At 35.6% G+C, this 22,560-nt stretch overlaps 1 protein-coding gene across 1 annotated transcript in view; it reads left to right on the top strand.

Annotated features, from left to right (window-relative positions):
• Window positions 1-22,560, top strand: part of LOC110102540 (phospholipase D zeta 1) — a 56,134-nt gene that overhangs the window by 12,385 nt on the left and 21,189 nt on the right. The window contains exons 6-15 of the mRNA XM_020830908.2: window positions 1,640-1,813; window positions 5,754-5,996; window positions 6,101-6,217; window positions 9,905-10,044; window positions 10,154-10,303; window positions 10,395-10,551; window positions 10,630-11,154; window positions 17,594-17,704; window positions 18,021-18,167; window positions 18,242-18,439. Of these exons, the coding sequence (XP_020686567.1) occupies window positions 1,640-1,813; window positions 5,754-5,996; window positions 6,101-6,217; window positions 9,905-10,044; window positions 10,154-10,303; window positions 10,395-10,551; window positions 10,630-11,154; window positions 17,594-17,704; window positions 18,021-18,167; window positions 18,242-18,439 (1,962 nt within the window). The remainder of the gene's footprint in view (window positions 1-1,639; window positions 1,814-5,753; window positions 5,997-6,100; window positions 6,218-9,904; window positions 10,045-10,153; window positions 10,304-10,394; window positions 10,552-10,629; window positions 11,155-17,593; window positions 17,705-18,020; window positions 18,168-18,241; window positions 18,440-22,560) is intronic.

The following is a 22,560-nucleotide window of genomic DNA, read 5'->3' as shown; positions in this document are numbered from 1 at the left end:
TGAATCAGACCTTTTGTATAATCTGGGACTAAAATGCCTCCACCCAAATAGTTGGAGGACAATTTAAGTCATTTTCTCTTTTTTTTTCTTGCTTACCTTAATGTCAATATGATGCAGGCAAATTAGAAAGAAAAGTCAAGATAGGAGAACAATTGGACAATAGAAACCAAACTCTATTTAATCTAGAATGCAAACATCCAAACAAACACCAAAACAAACAAAAAGTCGAACAAATGAAAACAAATTATAAAATAAAAACACTATCATCAGAACAAACGGCAAGCGATTTCCTCACATGCAACGAAAAGTAGGTAAAATATGATAAGTGCTTAGGGCTTGCAAACCAAGGGTCCACCATAGCAACAAGGTCCAACGTCTAATCAAACTCCTCCAGCAAATGTCACCAAATTCTGCCAACAAACACCTCTAATAGTTCAAGAAGAAGGATACAAGTGGAGTGGAACTTGCGTAGGGAAGAAGAGATTAGAAGCCAAGACGAAATAGAGAGGAGGAAGAGATAATTTGAACAAGCTCTCAAGCTTTTCTAAGAAAAGAGAAGAAACCCTCAGGTTTTTAGAGACTTTTCTCTGGTTAATTAACAACCTTCTCATGACAAATACATCTCTAATTTATAAGAGAAAAAGGGAAGCCAAACAGCCAATTTCCACCTCCAACCGAACCAATCAAGTAAGGGGAAGACTAGCAGACAAAATAGAACATCACCCAAAAAAGACAACACATGAACCAGGTAAAGCAGCCACGGAAAAGAAACCAGGGAAGAAACCGAAAAGACAAAACAGGGACCGGAACCGGCACCCAGCAAAGGGAGGAGAACCAACTACGGGAAACAACCCCGGAAGAAACCGAGGGGACACAAAGAAGGGAAAGAGGCAAGTCCAAATCCACATAATGAGCTAAAAGGAAGAGTACCTTTTCAAATTAATGAGCTAAATGGTGCAATTACTCCTCCAAATAATGAGCTAAACATCAGCTCAAGCAATAATGAGCTAGGACCAAGTAGCTTCCAAATTCTCAGCTCACAACCAAAGTAGTCAAGGCCCAACCTGAGAGGCAACAAACAACCCAAGGACCAAAAGAACCCAAGAAGCTAGCATGCCCAAGGTTTGCTATGCCCAAGCACATCCTACTCATGATCATTGGATGTTTTCCATCATAGGATACAACAACAACTCGACAAGTTTTACGCTGGCTGTCGACTACCTAACGCAACCCTCCACTTTTCTCATCCAGGACTTGGGACCTGACAACGGCATAAAATTTGGATAGCATAAAAAAAATTAAACAAACATTATAATATTCAAATTACAATAAAATAAAAATAAACTGAAATAATGCATGCATCACAATCATGGTTAAACTTTGGATTCAGTTATGGAAGCTTATCTTATCATTTAAAACAAGAATTTTTATCCTTTGTGTTGTGTTTGTGTGAAATATTATTTAATAATACCATTAATATTTAATAAAACCATTTCTTGATGTGCTCATCATGCATGCTCTAAAGTCCATTTTTTACATTATCCTATTTTCTGCTTCAGCTCTCTTCAAAATTTTAAAGAGAAGCTAAATTTATCTTGTATTATTTTTTCCTTTGTTTTCTATGTGACCTTTATGGCAGGTCTGGGTTGTTCTTAAACCAGGCTTCTTGGCTTTTCTGGGAGATCCATTTGATACAAAACCTTTAGACATAATTGTCTTTGACGTACTACCTCCTTCAGATGGAAATGAAGAGGGTCGAGTTCTTCTAGCTAAAGAGACTAAAGAACCAAATCCTTTGCGGTTTGGGTTTACGGTGAGTTTTTAAAATTCTTAATAAGTTCCTTTAATTTTTTTTTTATGTTAGTTTGGTGTAGTGTTACTTTGATTGCATTTGAAAGCAGCATTCATTCCTATCTTGGCTAATAGGTTCCATTCTAGATTTAATATTTGAAGCATTTTTAGACAATTTGCAAAATGTTGTACAATGGTGATTAGTGTTACTCTAAAAAATTTAAAAAGTCCTTGGTGCATGATCAATCATTGATGCCTAGCTTGATTCATTTCAAGAAAGCCTTTTCTTTTGAATGCTATTAATATTAATTATTTTGGCTAGCAAATTAAATTTTTAGTGTGCATTCCTGGTAATCATACTAGGAAGATTATTAGCAAATATTGCTGGTAATAAATTAATAATCAACTATGCAATTTGTATTATTTTGGCTGACATAGAGGTTGGTTAAGTCATTAGTCATATAGTGCTGTAGGTACCATGAATAGAAATAAAATTTATATTTTCATCAGTTGTGCTATACATGAACATTGCGCATAAATGGTGCACAAAAAGATTAACCTAATCTGTGAGTTTTAAAGAAACTTTAGCCCAAGCTAATGACATGGTATTAGTGGCTTAGCTACACATGAATAATTAGGTTACATTTATCTATATGTATTATATGTTTCGTCAAAGAATAAAAATGTAAATGCCAATGCAAGAGGGAGCAAATATAGCGATGGTGACCAACTTATTTTGCAACTCACAAAAATTCCTTCCATTATTCTATTGGTTGAATCATTATGCAATTTTGGTGCCATAGCAATTATCAAACGAAAAAAAAAAGACCAACTAATGAGGGTCTTGAAACTGGGAGGTAGAAGTCGAATGGGATGACAAAAAGCTAGATAGGAAGCGGGAAAGTACTTGGATAACTTGAGTATTTTGCGCACCCAATTAGGTGGCTATCTAAGCACATTACTTGGGTCTATGAAGCATGCAATTTTGCAAACAAATGTCACACAGAGAGAGGTGGTTGGAAGTCCTAGCTTGAGGAAGATTCTATTTAACCATAATCATTCATTCATTGAGCATTACATAAGTAAACCTACCCCCATATATAAAGAAGAGGGCAATACACCCAAAATATAGAAAAAAACTTAATATGCATATAAAAGCTCATAAATGCAATGGTGCCTATGAAATTTAGTCATCATGGTGTAGATGACCTATTAGGAGTCCTCAATTCATGTGTGGTTTTGCATCAGTTCTCTTAGCTTACGAAGAACTCTGCACTAAAAATTTTACCAATCCATGGGGAGGCAGAATTGTTCATGAATAGCTTGTGGAATTGTGGAAGCTTGTATCAGCACTTGTAAAAAGATTTGGAGTCTTTGAGGCAAGAGTGGTTTTGATAATTACTGACGACAGAAGGTGGTAGCTGGGTATCTAAATTAGCTGGCACTATCTAAAACAAAGTAGCATCACTTGCAAAAACAACTACAATCAAGATCATAGGCTTGAGAGCTTTTCAGTCAGGCAACTTAAGGATAACCATAAAAATTGAATTTATAAAAATTGAAGCATAATTTACAAATTTTGATCATTATCACGAACAATTAAACTATATTTAAGAATATCATTATTATAAACAATCTAATGTTAGCCTGCATATGGGTTGTGTCTCAAAGTTTATGTTGTATTTGTTACTGAGGTGTACCCTCATTGAAAACTAGTATGAAATATTTGTCTCATTAATAGATGACATTCCACATCCTCAGATTGTGAAATTAATCTTGAGCATTTCCTCATCACCAAAACTCAAGTGTGTGGTCGAAGGAGCCAAAAGTCTCTCCCTACCTATGCTAAAGGATACAATCTGAGTGCTGCATGTAGGCAAGGAAATGCTGAAATATGATACAACCTCAATGCATATGCTCAAAACTATATCTAGATCCAACTCTAATTTGATTTTAGGTTTAAACCGATTTGGACTTTCACACCAAAAGCCCTACAAGAATCTAGCTATAGAGAGTTGGGGTATCGATCATACGATGGATTCTAACTAAGAGACCCTCTTGGCTTAAATTAGCGTGCAGGTCCTTGCTATCATCACTCTGATAAGTTTAAAAGATAATAAAAGACAACCGAACATAAACAATTCAACAATGAGAATATAAAATATGACATAAGATCATGAACCAACATAGGGGTTGAGGATTGTTAACCCGCCGTATAAAACAAAAAAAAAAAGAAAAAAAATTACAAACCCATCTGCCTTCCAAAATTTACCCCGGAACTTAGTTTGTTAAAACTCCCTCGCCGAATAAGAAAAGCGAGTGGAGGCCGGGGCCGAATTTTCGGAGCCCACAAGGATTGACTTGAGCTACATGTTTGATAATAAAAAAATATGATATTCCCTATCTCTCGGAAGAAAATAGAGAGATATTTTAAGAGATTAAGTTTTAAAAAGTAAAAAAAGAAAAAAAAGATAAAATGACACTTGCACGTGAGCCACATGTTTCATACTAAGTAGGAAAATAAAACAGTGAAGATAATTCCATTTTTGATCTACCTTATCTTTGATGCATGTCCCTGGAAAACACCTAGAGAGGATCATCAGTTGGAATAATAATTTTTTTTAATTCTTATTTGTTCCTTATATTTTAGTATCATTCTATTGGGGTTGGTAGGTGGTGGGTGTGTGGGGAATTGGGTGGTGAAAAAACTGCCATGTGTTTACATATTAACTCAAAAGAGATTGAGATGTGCATTAAAAATGACAGAAAATTAAAGGTCACAATGAATAGTAAAGAGCAAATGTGAGAAAGAATGAAAGATACACAAATCAAATTAGAGTAGTTTGTCCCAATGCTTGTCCACTTGAATTCCTCTAAATTCTCTCCTTTGAAAATCAGTAATGGAGAAATCTTGTACAATCCCCAAGCTTCTTTAAGACAACGAGTCTACTAATCCTAGTAATAACTAGCTAGATCACGTAAAAAACTGGCGAATCCTTGGGAATGTCTCTTAGCCTTTACAACATACAAGAAATGAAAAATGGAAGCTCACTAAAGGATGAGAAAAGAAGAGAATGTTGCTCAGGAACTACTGCATTTTTTAGTAGAATGCAAAGAATAAACTTAGAAATAATGGAAGATTACTGCCACTACCAATGGGGTTTGATAGGCCTTAATGGGCTCTTATATATGGCAGAACGTTCCTAGAAATTGCTTATATTAATTCCGTCATATAGCTGCTGGAGCTAAGCAATAACAATTTCTTTTATTAAACAATCACATGGGCCAAATGATTGAACATTTAGAAGATTGAAAGTTCATCCTGATGGACCTGATCTTATTCCCGTGGATCGGCCAAATGATCATTGGTATACTCAAGATGTTCAACTTGTATGGATTGATTAACAATGTCTTAACATTTAGCCAATTCTCCGTCACCTCAACCAATAATGAACCCACTAAATAGGGAAAGGAAAGAAATGGTTTCTTACCATTGTCTATGGATGGAATATTTTAGTTTCATGAGTATGAAATCTGAAATTCAGTAATCACGTATCTATGCATGGTTAATGAGTCATTTATTTAGTCTAATTTGGTATATATCATGTAAATTTTTTGAGTATTTTCTTGGTGCCCTGATTGGTGGAAGAGTATATTTTTTTGGCTATTCAACTGTTATCATAATCATTATTAGTGTTATCTTTAATTATTTTGGGTTGGATTTATGAATTATCCTCCATTAATTAAATATTGAGTGTTGCATGATTTTTAACTCTATTTTGGCAAATCATTTAGGGCTCTAATTATATTATTTGGTCTATCCAATTTTTTTTTGTGGTCTTTATGCGATAATTAGTTTTAAGTTTCCATATAGCTCTGAAATAAACTACTGAATTTTAATTTTTTTTGCTTTTACTGAAGATCTGAGAAGTTCAATCTCTAATCAACATTCATCTCAAAAGGTATCTAGTGGAAGCCGAGCAATTAATCTGAGGGTAAAAAGTAGTTCCAAAGTGAAAGACTGGATTGCTGCAATAAATGATGCTGGTTTGAGGCCTCCCGAGGGGTGGTGTTATCCTCACCGTTTTGGTTCGTTTTCACCCCCAAGGGGCTTGATAGAAGATGGCAGTCAGGTACAATGGTTTGTTGATGGCCAGGCTGCATTTGATGCAATTGCTTCTTCCATTGAAGAAGCAAAGTCAGAGGTATTTCTACATTGTCTCTTTTTTTTAAAGAGAAAATGGTTGTCCTTGTATATCTGATAGTTATTATTCCACCAGCTCTACCATCATTGGCAAGTTTTATGCAGATATTTATCGCTGATTGGTGGTTGTGCCCAGAGCTTTATCTTCGACGCCCTTTTCATGCTCATGGATCTTCGCGACTTGATTCATTGCTAGAAGCTAGGGCCAAGCAAGGTGTTCAGGTAGCTTCTATGCCAGCTCAACAATCCATACTGCTTCATGTATTTCTTAAACTCTTTTGAGTTCTTTGCTTTTATGCTACAAGCAATTGAGTACTAAGTAATATGGGTGGTTTTGCTTCCTAATATATTGGTTTGAACTTGAAGCTTCACACACAAATATATATATATATATATATATAAGATATATATATATATATATATCTCGGTTTCCATTAATTTTCACTTCCATTTGGTTTTGTTCGATAAAATCTTCATATTAATGAAGGGAAATATACCAACATAGTCTCCCGACTCTTTATTTGACAATTTTGTATCACATTTCTTCGTTTTAGTCTGTCTATACACAATTAATCCCAAATAGTCCATCAGTGACTAAATTGGGATCAATTTTTTTTTATAATGGAGGGACTAATTGGGATCTATTTTGTCACAATCTTTATAAATTTTTACATGAGACCGTTTAGGATCAATTTATATAGTCGATGGACTAAACTGAAGAAATAAGATACTCTTGAAACTTTATTAACCATATATGAATAGTCCGGGGACTATTTAATGAAGATATGTTTCATTTTCTTCGAGAGTGTGGAGCTCGAGAAGCAATGATCAATATGCTTCCATTATGTTTTGAAGTGATTTGGTTTGAATCACAAAATAACCTCTTTGTAATGCAAGACATGACCTCTTGTTAAATCTTGGCCGTCCCTTGACATTTTGATCCCACGGATAGGATGTGAATCCATGGAAGACTCACTTGTTAAATCCCAGCCGTCCCTTGGCATTTTAATCCGACAGCCATGATAGAAATTCGTGGGAGGCTCACCTGGATCACGCTGATCTCCTTCCATATTTAGTTGGCTGATTTAGGAAGGATTATATTAGAGCAATTATGCATGATTTTGTAATTATTTGTTTCTTTATTAAGTTATATTTTATAGATCTATAAATATAGATAGTTTTGTGTAATAAAATTAAGCCTTTTTTCTCTCCAATTCTCTAAATTTAACATGGTATCAGAGCCTTCATTGCCATTGTTGGATTTTTTAGTTTTTTAACTAAATATTAGAATATAAAATGAAATAACTTGAACTTATTGTGCTTCAACATTTTCCTTTATTTTTTCTCTAACAACAAGCAGTATGAAAAGAATTGGTGAGCTATGAGGCTCAATAAGTTATGCAATTTATATAAAAATCAAATGTCAGATTATAAATAATAACATAATTAAATTAACTTAGAAATATTTGGAAAACAACATAAAAGTCTATATAGAATATCAATATTAGTCTTTAAAGATTTGGCTAAACTTTCATAAAAATGTTCAATGGAGCTCAAGTAAACTTGACATTATCGTCATTGAACTACATAGAGGTCCATTTTATTTCTTTAGAGGTCCCTTCTGCCCCCTCATACTATGCAAGTATCATATCTAGGGTTCCTTTCACCTCAAATGCTATTGTAAGTTTCATATCATTTTATAGCCAATCTTTACTAATATGATATTCAATAAATTTTATATATTCATAGTTCATATTTGTATTGTATGGTTGTATAATTTTATTACAACATAGTTGTTATACTGTTTACATAAAGAGACTGTGTATACAATACATAAAGAATTGTACTTCTTTTCAAAATGTTAGCAACTAGCAAAATGTTCAAATAATCATATCATATATTCTGGTAAATTCCAATTCCTCAAACATAGGTGTAGTCGCTCATACATGAATACTTGACTGTTAACGTGCATAATATAAAATCACCTTACTTTAATGACTATCTTTCTAAATTGTCGTTCAAAGTCAGCTACATGTCTACAATGATAACATTTACTCTTTAATTCGAATTTGTATTACTTATCTCTTTTACGATTTGTCTCCTCAATTCTTCCACCTCGTACTCTTTCCTTTTGTAAGTAACATATACAAATCACTTCTAAATCCCTATATTTTCTATAATTTATCATTCAAATAAATTTGCATAAAATCAATTTATACTAACATAATCATTTACCTCGTAACCTCCTTTATGCATGTATCTGAAGAATCCTAAATACAAGTTGAATAATCTTCTGTAGAAACTTGTACTAACCTTTGCAAATTTATCAACCACTTTAAAACAACTAAAATTTTCTTACCTCAATTTCGTCTTCCTTCTTCCCTAAACTTCTTCTTCCTTTGCTTCTTTACTCAGCTGAAAATTTCGGATCCTTTCAGTGCTACTAATTCCTCACAATCACGGTTCCCTCACACAGAAATTTCTATAAATTAACTGCTGTTCTACTCACAGGATCCACAAGCCATGCTTCCCACTTCCTTCAGCACATAAAACCGAATTCTTCCCTACAGCCATTCTCTTCTTCACCTCACTGAGCCGAACTCCTCCTTCAGCACTGTGCCGAACACTGCTACAGTAATTCCTGCACTTGATTTTTCTCTCTCTTGGCTTGCCTGAAATCAAACGAAATAACTGCTCTAATAACTCCTTACAGCCAAAATATGCATCTTTCAGAAATTAGGATATTACATAATTTTCTTCAATATATTATCTATTATTAATAAAAATTGTTTTCTTATCTTAAGAATAACTACTGTTAAGTAAATATTAATTTACTTAACTGTAACAATAATTGAAAAGTATTATTTAAACTAATTTAAAGTTTAAAAAAATAGAATTTGTTGAAATTTTCATTACCTAAAATTTTGAATTTTATAAATATACAATACTTTACTCACCTTTCTTCTCCGCTATTTCTTCTACCTTACTAATATCTACAGAGCTGCGAGCCGTATTCTTTCAAGAAGCACCAAGATAATTTTTTAGGAAAATAAGCAATGAGTTGCTGAGTGGTCTATGCGATATGGCTTCTGGAGCATTGTGGTGTTATACAATATTGTTCTACATGATGGTGAAACATTTAGAAGTATTGGAGCTTCACAATAGTTAACCTTAAAAAGTGGAATTGTAGTTTTTTTTTCATACATATGACGTGAATTTTGCCATAATAATCAGGCATGCTAATATTGGTAATATTTCATAGATATTACCCTGGATCCCAAACATGCACATTTGCTATGTTTGGAAAATAAGTTCTTTCAACATTGACTATTTCCCTTGGCTAAAGCAGCTATTCGGGGAATGAATGGATTGGATCGATTAGAAATGAAATAATTTGTTTAATTTGCACGAGTTATATGATTCACCACCATTTTGTGGGGCATTGTTAGGAAAATATTTCTTTACCAGCACTAAGAATAATTTTGTATTCTAGTGGTTAAAAAATTCATGATTTTTCTGTATATAAAATCATCATTACAGAAGTGGGCCTCTTCCACATAAAAAGGGAAAATTTTTGTTTCAATAGAATTATAAGTGGTGTGGAAGAAACAAAATTCAGTGGCATCTTTATGCTTCTTTTTAACATCATGCTTGTTGAAATGAGAAGACATCTTGTTCATGATATTGTTCTCTTAATTTTAGTCTGCAGATTATATGACTAATTGATATCAGATCCTCAAACTTATTTGGTCCGATTTATTCTTATGATCACTTATCCATTTTGCACATTTCACTATGACTGGGTTGGGACCCTTGCGGGGGAAAGGAGTTAGGTGGGTTGGGAGTATATCTTGTGTACAACATAGCATCTACATTATAGTCAAGATTATGATGTCTAACAATTTGCAGATTTACATCCTTCTATACAAAGAAGTTGCTCTTGCCTTGAAAATTAATAGCGTATACAGTAAGCGAAGACTGTTGAACATTCATGAAAATGTGAAAGTTCTGCGTTATCCAGATCATTTTTCAACTGGCGTTTATTTGTGGTACGATATTCCATTCTACTAATCGAAACTTCATATTGATTTTCTAGCAAAAATAAACTAATTTTCTTTTTTAACTGTCCATTCATGTTAAAATTCTCATCCATTCTAGGTCCCATCATGAGAAAATCTTGATAGTTGATAATCGGGTTTGCTATTTGGGTGGACTTGATTTGTGCTTTGGCCGCTTTGACAACTCCAAACACCAAATTAGTGACCATCCTCCTTTGATTTGGCCTGGAAAAGACTACTATAATCCAAGGTAAATTTATTCTATGCTGTGATTACTTAGACCCTAACACTGAATTTGTTTCTTTTTCAAATTTAAATTAAACTTCTTTTTGTCAATTAAGGGAATCTGAACCAAATTCATGGGAAGATACAATGAAAGATGAGGTCGACCGAAGTAAGTATCCTCGCATGCCTTGGCATGATGTCCAGTGTGCTCTTTGGGGACCACCTTGTCGGGATGTTGCAAGACACTTTGTTCAACGTTGGAATTATGCAAAGGTTGATTCTGCTTCAAGGTTCTTTGATTAATTATGTATGCTATTTTAGTCCTAATTATAATAGTTTTCTTATTTATAGAGAAACAAAGCTCTACATGAGGAGGCGATTCCTTTGTTAATGCCTCATCATCATATGGTTATTCCTCATTATATGGGACCAAACAAAGAAGTTAAAGATGATATTAAGCCAGAAGATATCAATCCTAGAGGACTGAAAAGGCAAGAATCATTTTCCTCTCGTTCTTCATATCAGGACCTCCCATTACTTTTACCCCAAGAGCCAGACGGGCTAGACAAAGTTAGTGGAAATCCAAAGATGGAAATAAGTCAAATTCTTGCAGAACAACGGAGTAAGGCAAATTACAGTTCTGCTTTCTCATTTCGGAAGGCCAAAGTTGAGCATCCAATTCCAGATATGCAAATGAAGGACTTTGTTGATGATATTGATTGTTGTCAAACTCGGGGAGATGGGAATTATAATGGAATTGCGCAAACCTCTTTTCTTAATATTGATAAAGAGTGGTGGGAAGCACAAGAGCGTGGTGATCAGGTCTCTACAGAGGAAGTTGGACAAGTTGGTCCTCGTACGCCATGTCACTGCCAGGTTAGATCTTTTTGATAAATGAACTCGTTGATTAATTTGTCCTTGCAGTTGTGATTCATTATCACACCAATTTCTTGCTGACAATACATATTTTTTTAAATTGAGCATTGTACTCTTTTTGATCTGTGGATCAGGAAGATTTATTACATTGATGGATAATGTGAGGAAACAAATTGTTTGATACGTATCTATGTTTTTACGTTGTTACTTCACATATAACAAAAACCAAATCAGGGAATGCCAATTGCAATATTTTTGCAAAAAACAAAATTTTGATGGTGACCTTCATGTTATACCCAATAGAAAAAATGAGGACTCAAAATCATACCAAGAAACCATTGGTTCCAGGAATCTCGCGGACAGAGTCGCTCCCGTAAATCCTGCCCAAAATCCCGCCGAGGTACTGTAGCACGGCGCCGTTCGCGTATGTTCCCGCAAATCGTGCGACGAGTCCTCGATCCCGCTCCCATTCGAGTCGTTAAATACCGAACCCTCAGCCGCTCTTCCCTCTGCTTGCTCACAATCTCCTCTTGCACGAGCTCTTCTATCCACGATCTCTTCCCCACTCCTCCGACCTCCAACCTCCTCCGTGTTGCTCTACCTCGCTCCGGCGACGTCCTTTCCTCCCAACCGATCGGAAGTCACGAAGTCCTGATCGGAAGCAACGATCGGAGCTCTCTGATCGTGAGAGCTTCTGTGCCGCCGACCTCCTCAACCCGGATCTCTTCAAATCTAGAGAGAGAGAGAGAGAGAGAGAGAGAGAGAGAGAGAGAGAGAGAGAAGGGTTCACATACCTCTTTCCATAGACCGGCCGACTCCGCTTCCCTCCTTCCCTGCTGAGTCGGAAGTTATGACATTTCTGATCGGAAGCAACAAGGGAGCTCGTTTGCTGTGAAGGTAACTTTCTCCCTTTCGGGAGCTTCTTCGGCCGAATCCAGTTGCCGAGCAGCCCCTTTGGGCTTTTTTTATATTTATATAAATTAGAAGTATTTACTTTATTTTGTTTTATTAATTAGTTCTAATTATGAATTAGTGGTAATTAATTTAATTTAATTTAATTAATTATGTTAATTATAATTAATACTTATTAATCATAATTAAATAAGATTAATTATGTTTAATTAGTTTTAATTATTATTAAACACTGCCGTTGCCAGGTCCCAAGTCCTGGATGAGAAAAGTGGAGGGTTGCGTTAGGTAGTCGACAGCCAGCGTAAAACTTGTCGAACAATAATGACATGAATCCTTTAAGAAATTGTGTTAATGCTAGGGCGTCCCCTGGAAGCGACGCGCTGTATGGCCTGAATACAGTGACAAGTGTGCAAGGGCCGCTGCACCGGCGCCCGGGTGCAGTGTTAAATAGGAAAGGGTTCCCACATCAAGGACGGATGTGGGCAAAGAAGCTAGTCCAAGAAACAAAAAATAGGATAGGAACTTTGAATATAAGTTCCCTTACAGGAAAATTAATGGAATTAATAGATATTATGATTCATAGGAAATTAAATATTTTATGCATTCAGGAAACTAAGTGGGTTGGAGAGAAGGCCAAGGAAATCGATAGTGGCGAGGTGGGGTCAAATATAAACTGCTTATTTTAAACTGGTGCCCGCAACCCATGCACGCCTTTCTCTGGCATGGTGGGGAAAACAAATTATTACGGTCGCGGTGTCCTCTTCTGAGGGCACCTACCGTGCACGCTTTTCTCTAGCGTGGCGGGAGGCCCAGTTTTCCGTAGTTTTCCCCTAAATGGGGGAGACGCCGGAAGGCTGCCGAAATTTCGGATAAATGCAAGATTGTACTTGGACAATTTGGAGCTTTACTTGGACATTGATTGGAGCATCAAATGGACTTAATTCAAACTCAAACAATATAATAAGTTTGAGTGCAAACGAAACAAGAGAACAGCTCGAACTCAAGTGAACTGCAGGGGACTTATGAACTCGGACTGGATTGAACAAGCAGTGAACTATTTGAACATGCAATCAAACTTGCAAAGACATAAATGACTTGATTTGAACTCAAGTGAGCTTACAATTGGGACATGCATTTGAACTTGGTTTAAACCAAGTGAAAGAGACTTATGAACTTCAAAATGACATAAAGTGTTTTAATTCAATTTGAACCTAAATGAAAAATACAAAAGGACACACTATAATTTGAACCTCATTTGATCATGATTTGAACAATCATGGGAACTTATAATTTGACCAAGGAAGACTTGAAAGACTGAACTTGAACTAAGTTCAAACCACTCAAAGCTTGATTAGAATTAGATGACAAAGAATTGCAAGTTCAAGTTTTACTTGAATGATGAAAAGGACATGATACTCCTTGTATAAGAACATTCAACTCATGGTGATCACCTCAATGGGAATGAAGAAATTGATGATGATAACGTCAAGCTCATTGAAATTTATCATCAAAGATAAAGAATTTTGCAAGTGAAGTGTTACTTGCAAGCAACACTTGAAGAGGGATAGTGGGTTCAAACACTTGCAAATGATGACGGCCAGGTGATCACAACAAATGATATGATTGCAAATGAAGATCTAAAATACAAGACTATTATGCTAGCTATAAATCATCCTTAAGAACAAAGAACATGCAAGTATATTTTGCTTACAAGAAGCAAGAAGATTGCAAATGAGTATGGTGAAAAAGGGCTATTTATTCTCAAAGTCATCTTGCAGAAAAATGCTAGGGTATCCCCACAACCTACAATACTTTTGCAACAAATATGGATCCAACGTACAATAGATCCAACAATGTTCTACGATCAACATCAATACATCAACAAATACATTTAAACTTGCAAGCAATGTAATGAGTATGGTGATTTTGCTAGCTATCATGCACGAAGAGTATAGGAGGCAATTATGCTTGATGTAGTCCATCAAGAAGATAATAAGTACTGAAATGCTACGAATACAAAGAAGCATGAGTAAAACATATAAGAAATGGTGATAAATGAAAGCACCTACAAGGTATGTAGCAAGAGCCAATGAATGTTGTAACGCTCATGTAGCCAACCATCACTCAACATCAAACAAATATATTGGACCTCTACAAGCAAGTATAAAGGATCTGCAACACATACGATCTCTCTACGAAGACAAATGTATGTGCCACAACATCCACCCATGAGTAGATGCATAAAAAAAACTACAGTAAATGCAGTATCCTATAGTCAACTTCAGTCTAAGGATGAATACATCTATCTCCAGCAATAGTGGATGTATCATAAAGATCAAAATCATAGCAGAATGCATAAAGAATACGAGTTCCTACAAGCTTCTACAACCCAAGGCAGGAGATTAGTTAGTGCACTATGACCCGCCAACAAAAATCAACAAATAGTGCACGACAGTCTACCTGTACAAAATAGTAAACAACTGATCCATAAACTGCTATTTCACGCCACCGGATCCGTAACATTCGTACTAGCGGATAGAAGGCGTGTACAAGATCTCAAATGAAAAGTTGTGTGCATCTAAACAACAGTTATATGCACAACTACAATCATCTCAAAGTACCCCCGCACGTGCACCGTAGTTTGTATACACATAGGTACACTAAAAGGGAAAAAGTAATTATACAACCCGCATGGGCCCCGGCGAGCGTGTTATTGGTACACACGTGACGTCTAGGGATGCTACGCGGGTTACCAGATACGACGGTAAGAAAAACAAATTGAAAGAATTCGTTTAGTTCAAATTGAAAGTTCTCTCTCGTTATTGGGAGGGGTAATTCACTATAGGGGCTTGCGCCTATAGGAAACCAGAACTCAGATCATAAAGTCCTCACAAAATGAGGGCGAAATCTCTGGGTAGTGTCTTATCTACAAACCCATCTGCCTTCCAAAATTTACTTTGGAACTTATTCAGTTAAAACTCCCTCGCCGAATAAAAAGAACAGCAGGCGGAGGCCGGGGCCGAATTTTCGGAGCCCACATTCGAGAAATAAAATTGACTTTCCTGTAGGCTTCTGATTCAGGTCTGTTTTTTCATATAATGAAGAACCTTTATAATTTGAGATGGGGGAAGTTGGTTGTGTGTCAGATTTACTCCTTGTTTTTTATTAAATGTTATGAATGCTTATATAAAATGATTTTTATTAACATTTCCATGACACCGCGATCAGATATCCAGTAGTCATGTCTACACTTTGGCTGGCGGTTCATTCCTCGGATATTCAAACTCCATTAATTCATTAAATATAGTATTACCATCAATAAATACATTATCTCAAGGAAAGCAACAATACATTCTATTCATAATTAGCTGGAAAAAGAGATTTTCTAGGCTCAATTTCCAATTCTGAAAGTGGCACTAATTCTTGTCTATATATATGTTTTATATATACAAGAATTGGAATATTAATGGAGTATTTCCTTTCATTATTTGTGCAAATTTATATAATCTTAGAAAAGCATCTAATAAGAAATATATAAAATCAAAAACTAAAAATAGCTTCAAATTAATTACAGTAGGACAACCCACATAGATTCATGAGGTGGATGTGGGCTCTGAAATTTGTGGCTCGGCTTTGCTAAGAGGGTTCTTATGATCATTAGATTCCTTAAGTTGGTGAAGAAAATCCCTTTCATTAGCAAGTCCAATAATCATCCTTCTGCGCTATTATTGAAAGATATAATGGGAATGATTAATCTTTAGTAGCTTTTGGAGAGTAACAAGTTGGTAAATAATTTAGGTACATGGATAGTATTTCAGAGTGTGATGGATTTATTTATAAGAATGTCTCATTGTTAGACATGATTGCTAAGGAATCATAAAAAAATGTTATTTTCTTATTGTTAGGACAATGAGAATATGAAAAAAATTGTGAGTGAGTCACATGATTTGTAGCTTCTAAATCAATGATTTAGTAGTTGGAAATGGGCATATTGAGATTTTAAAAGAATGCGAAGAGAAAGTCTTATTTGAGAATGATGGAGATTAAGTACCTATTACAGGACTTTTTTATAGTGATTCTAGTAAGTTTTTCATTTTTTTTTTACTTCTTTACGGAACTTGATGGGTGATTCTTTGATATTTACCTTCTCCTAAATGCATTATATGTGCATGTCAATGTTCTTTTGTCTATCCTCTTTGTTTTATCCAATTTTGTCATCATAGTTTTCCATGAAGCTTATGATACCTTTCCTTTGCATGACGATCCTTTTTGCAAATATTGCATCATAGAGAATTTCTATTGATTTTTTTTGCTAGGGACAACTTCTTGTTTCGAGGATTTTGGGTAAGAGTTTTTGATGTTAGCAGTCTTTATCACTATTGTTGAACTCTCAATGAATTTGTTGGTAATCTTGACTCCTCATCTTTAGTTTGGATTATCGCAATAACCTTATTTAGTGATCTGAATAGTCTTTTTTGAGACTTTGAGTTTATTGTTTGATCATGTAAGATTTCTACAACAGTAATGAAGGTTACAACTTAAAAAAAAAAGAAAAAAAAGAAAAGAAAAAAAAATGCCTGAAGCTCTATTACCATGAGAAGAATTGGTTGAGCATTTCATTCCATCATTTATACAAATTTTATACAATCCTAGGATAGACCTTCTAATAGGAAATGCACTAAATCACGAAATGAAAAATAGCCAAAAAATTAATTGTTATAGGTAGCCCACATGAATTGGTGAGGTGTTAGCAAATATTCCATCGATTGATGAGGTCACAATGGAAAGAATAAGGAAAGAGGGCTAGCTAGTTGGCTCTTAGGAGTTAGGCTATGGCGGATGAACTGGCAGGATCCAACTGGGGTGAACAGGCTACCTGGCATGGAAGCCAATGCATGCCCGTTGGGAGCCAGTTGGAGGTTGATTTACATGGTTCCAAGTATCACACATGCATAGACATGATTTCGAGTATATATCACACACATGCCCTTCAAGTGGTTGCAAATAGGTACTCTCAGTCCTTGGTGTGATCAATCTAAACTAAATGTCATAAATGCTCTTTACCAAAGCCGATATTCCTGACAGAGGACTTCATAAATGGATCATATATATGTTTTGACGAAGATTTGATCTAGCTTTGCCAAATTTGACACAGGCAAGACCATACCATTGGTCTGTTTGATTGATAAAGCAAGGGAACTCCGCCTATGTGTTCGGCCTAGACTAACCAACCATTATTGGCAAACATTCCTAGTGAAAGAAAGGATCATTATTCCTTTGTTGATTCAGTCCATATATATTGATAATTAACAAATAGTACCACTTTGATTTTTGAGGGCATAATTATCTTGAAGAGAGTTCCAGTGACAATGCTGAAAGAATGACTGCTGTACATAAATAATTCCATTGCAATCTGTTATTGAGACTTTCTTTTCTTATTTCTCATTTTTCATACAAGATTAGCACTGCTTTTCCCTTTTATAGCGCACATACAAATATCTTATTTTCAATGACATGTGGAATCCAGGTCATTAGAAGTGTTGGCCAATGGTCTGCTGGAACAAGTCAAACAGAAGATAGCATCCACAATGCATACATTTCTCTAATTGAAAAGGCAGAACATTTCGTTTATATTGAGGTATGCAGCATGCTTCTTAAATCTTGCATGAAATCCAGATTGAACTTTTATATTGGATTATGTAGAGCACTTGGCTTCTCCTTTAGTAGTTTCAATACAAGTTGTATGCAGCATAATTGTAAGCACAATGCCATCTTGTATTTTGTTAGGAGTTGTCAAAATAAGTTCTAACCTTAGCTTGAGTTCCTTATCATTCAGAATCCAGCTGAAGATAAAATTAATTCCTTTTGTTTATTTTTCATAACATACAATATTCATAATTATCACGGAAACGATTTAGTTTAGATCACTAACCCAAGTACCCTTCAATTTCCAGAATCAGTTTTTTATTTCAGGTCTTTCCGGAGATGATATAATACGAAATCGAGTTTTGGATGCATTGTATAGGCGTATCATGCGAGCACACAAGGAGAATAAGTGTTTTAGAGTTATTATTATCATACCCCTTTTACCTGGCTTCCAGGTATTATGTAAGAACATATATTGTTCTATCTGCTTCTGTAAGAAAATCATCTATCTGAAGATATATTTTATCAGGGAGGTATTGATGATAGTGGTGCTGCATCTGTAAGGGCACTGATGCATTGGCAATATCGAACAATTTGTAGAGGACCGAGTTCTATATTACAGAATCTTTACGACATAATGGGGCCTAAAGCCCAGGAGTACATATCCTTCTATGGTCTAAGATCATATGGCAGGCTTCAAGATAGTGGTAGCTTAGCCACCAATCAGGTATGTCTTTGTTCTAGTTATTCGAATTGTCACTTTAACTTGATTTTTCTTACTTCTCATTGTATAGTTAGGCAAAACTGATGCTATAAGTTGATTTGCTCATGTAAATATAGCATGATATGCACTAAATCGTGCAAACATTCAAATTTATAAAATCTTATTTTCAAAAACTTTCATTGCTTAGATGAAAACTAAAAAAATAAAAAAAACCTTTTTAGATAATAATTTAAGAATCATTCACAAAAAATAATGCATTAAAATTTGATATCATAAAACTCATTCAATCAATTGAAATTCATGTAATCATAAAAGTTCAGATTGTATCAAGTTCAAATGTTCAATGAAACATCAATCACATTCTAAACTAATTACAAGAAAGAGAACATAAAAAAAGAAGGAATTTAAGTCAACAAGTCAAGCCTGCTACTTGTGCTAGGAGATAATTTCTCCCGGAAATCTTTTAGTCTCATTTTCACAGTTCTAGACTGAATGAGTTGCACATCCAACTAGGAATTTATTCAAAAAAAAAAAAAAACTTGATTAATTCCTTACATGCCTCATATTACTTTTTATAATCACAAAATTCCCTCAAATTTACAAATAAAAATCATAAGATAATAAGTTATCCATCAATTCTAGCTACTTTTTTTTTAATAAAAGCAAACTTATAACCGATTAATGAAGTGGCACAACATGAAGCGCAGTTATAAAGAAATGTCAATCGATAGTATTGATCAAAATACAAGGAACAGAAGATAACATGATAGAAGGGAGAAAGTATACTATGAAATGTTGATTAGCCATATTCGCTCCTTACAAGTAAAGAATATCACAGTCAATAGGCGAACTATTGCATCTTGCTTGAAGTCTAGTAAATTTTGGTGAATGAAGAATTTTTTTTTTTCTTATTCCAGCCTCGTTCAACAAACATGGTTTGAAACCTTTTATGCAATTATTCTTTAATACTGGGAGACTTTTATCAGAAGCATACAACTAACTGATCATATCCTAGTCACCAACATCTTCTACAATAGGAAGATTGTAAGGAGCATGCGCTATCACAACTAATGAGTCTAAATCAAATTTGATATTTGAAGAGGAAGTTCCTTCCACTATGATGATACTATGGACATATGCAGTAGCTTCAAATGGAGGCTTTGAAAAGCAAGAGTTTGATTACAATCCAAATCGAATGTAGGATGAACTATGACCACCAAGTTTGTATGTTGTATCTGTTAAGTTGTGTTATCCGCATTATATTGAATGATAGGATACATAGAAAATGATTTTCTCAGTTCAGGGTGACCCTTGTTGCAAGTTGAATTAATGTAGCAAGCTGAACAATATGAGTGAATGCTCTCAAAGTCAACTTTCTGCCAATAACCACTTGAGGAGCCAATCCAAATCTCCTTATCCAAAGGAGTAATAATGTCTATTTTAACCAAAACCTTAACCACTTATGGCCTAGAGAGACTTGAAGCAATAGGACTCTTGTAAAGGTTTGCAAAAATCTAACCGAAGAATTGGTTAAAGTAGAGAATTCAAAGTTGAGAAAAAGCAACCTAAACCAGAGTTATAGGTAGCTCGTAAGAAGAATCAAAACATGGAAACCACCTAAGCATCTATTTCGAAGAGCTATTTACATAGAATGATCTCCTTCAGAAGAGTCTTCAATAATTTGCTTCTAGAGATAATTTGATTAGAACATGGTGAGAGTCAAAGTACCTTAACACATAATTCACCAACAGTCGCAATTTAAACATGAATCTGCAAATAATCTCAAGACAGGGATAACTCTAAGATAACTTGCTAGCTATTGAGTAAGTGGAAGCTACCAACTAATGAATCTCATCTTCAGAAAAGATGGGAGCAGGTTTATTGTGCAAGGTGTAGCACAACTTGTGTTGATGTCACGACCCGGCCCGGTTAGCTCGCAAGTGCGAGGCGGAAACGGAGATCGGACGGAAAAGAGACCAATCAACAAAAGAAAAGCGTGCGAAGTCTGAAATGACTTTTTGCGGGTTTTACAGTTGAGGTGGATAGGAACCTTTTGGAAAAAAAAAAGAGAAATGAGTCAGAACGAGGATGAAAGCCTGGAGCATTCATCCCCTCAATTGCTTTAACAAAAGAACTAGGGGCTGCACCAAGAGTCTCAACAATAACTGTTACCCTTAATACGGGAGTGGGATCCTTAGAGGAAGCATCACATGGAGAGGCCACCAGATTAGCATTATGTAAAGGAGGACCTCCAGCACACTAGCCAGATTTTAAACAGGCCTTGAAACTATAACCCTAAAAGAGACATTCTTAAAGTAGAGAATAGTTAAAAATCGACATGGAATTGAGAAAAGTGAGTGTATTTAACGAAAATCACAAAAATTAATGGATGAATGATGCTAAAAAAAGATTAGAGAGATTGATGAGGTCATCGACAGACATTTCAGGTAGGTCTACCGGCGAAGGAATCATAGATCGACGGCTACGATTAGGAGCTTATATTTCTGATGTTTTCCATGTCATTTCGGATATTTTTCATGTATCTTTTAATTTCAGTTTTAGTTTACTATTTTGCCCTTATGGATGTTTAGTCATTGTTGTAGCCCTGTGGGCATTTGAGTCATGTTATTTTCTTTTGATGAGACCTATATAAAGAGGTCTTCTACTATTGTATGAGCTTAATGTTTGATTAATAAAATTTCTGAGAGTTCATTCTTCTTCTTGCTTGAGAGCTTGTGAAGTTTGAATTCCAACATTAAAACCCTCATTAATTCTTTCCTAAAATAGTTCACCACAATTAGGAAAAGGATTTAATTGAGGCCCAATCTATGTTGAATTCAAATTTCAGATCCCTCTCTTCTCTCCCCCCATTTTGAAACTTTCCTAAATTAATTAAAATCTGAAATTCAAAATCAGATTTGGATTAATTCCCTTGGCCCCACTAATTAATCAATTTCTCCCTTTTTCCTCCTTGCATGGCCGGCCACCCCACTTAGCCTTTTCTCTCTCCACTTGCCACCTAAGCCTCCATTAATTAGCCTATTAATCCCCCCCCCTAATAGCCGCCCCTCTCTCTAGCCTAATTTAGGGAGATTTTAATGGCAAATAATCTCTCCCTCCAATCCAAATTCAGATTTTCTTCAAGCAAGATCTCCCTCCACATCCCTCTCCCTAGCTCACAGCAAACTCCTCCTCCTTTCTTTTTCTTCTTCCCCATTCAATCCCATTATGAATGGCGGATCCAGAATTTGAAGGTGGACTCGTATTCGACGCCTATGGAAATATCCACGTTCTTCAATCTCCGTTCTTCGACGTGGGGTTTGATCACGAAGACACAGTTGGAGATTACTTGGAGCGAATCCTCCCCACGCTTGTGCACGTCATCGACGACCAATTTCAAGACTACGTTTGGACAATCACCGGACGCCATCCACTACCACCTCCACCGGCGGCTACCTCTCTGGTAACGAAGTCCTTCGTCTCCTTCTCAGTAGTGGTGCTCTCCATCCTTGTATGGTTCTTTCTCCTCCACTAAAAGCCAAAGAGTGAATGAGTGAGAAGGTGCTCGAGGTGAATTTTCTCATTATTAATCGTGAGATTTTGTTATGAGCATTTAAGTATTTCTTTTATCTTTGGATGTTTTGAATTGTTTGGTTATCTCAAAGCAACTCTTCGCCTAAGCAAGTTGATTACCTAGAATTTATTTAATCCTTTATTTTATTGGTGATAACTTTGTGGTGGTAACGCTTTATTTAATTTTCATCTTAATTTCCGCAAGCAACTCATACTTGATTCACATCAAAGATAGTTATAATACAATGGAAGAGGAAGGGTCTTACAGGAGGTGTTCTGGAATGACAAGGGCTCCAACCTAAACAAAGGCATAATCAAGGCCGATGCAGCACCAAGGGGTGGCCGAGCACTGACTTAGGAAACCATAGCCACAAGGTAATGTTTGGGACATCGATGCCATATGGCATCAATATCTAATAGTGTACACCTAGGAAGAGATGCCTTAAAGGAGACAATGACTTGAGGTGAAATCAAAGGAGACGCTTGCTCGAGGAGCTAGATGATGCTAGTCATTGGAGTTAATGAAAGCGTGAGGAACGCCCCGCATAAAA

The sequence above is a fragment of the Dendrobium catenatum genome, unplaced genomic scaffold (assembly GCF_001605985.2).
Source record: "Dendrobium catenatum unplaced genomic scaffold, ASM160598v2 fragScaff_scaffold_932, whole genome shotgun sequence".
NCBI lineage: Eukaryota > Viridiplantae > Streptophyta > Magnoliopsida > Asparagales > Orchidaceae > Dendrobium > Dendrobium catenatum.
The sequence above is the reverse complement of the archived record's forward strand: the minus strand, read 5'-3'. Positions and strand labels throughout refer to the sequence as shown.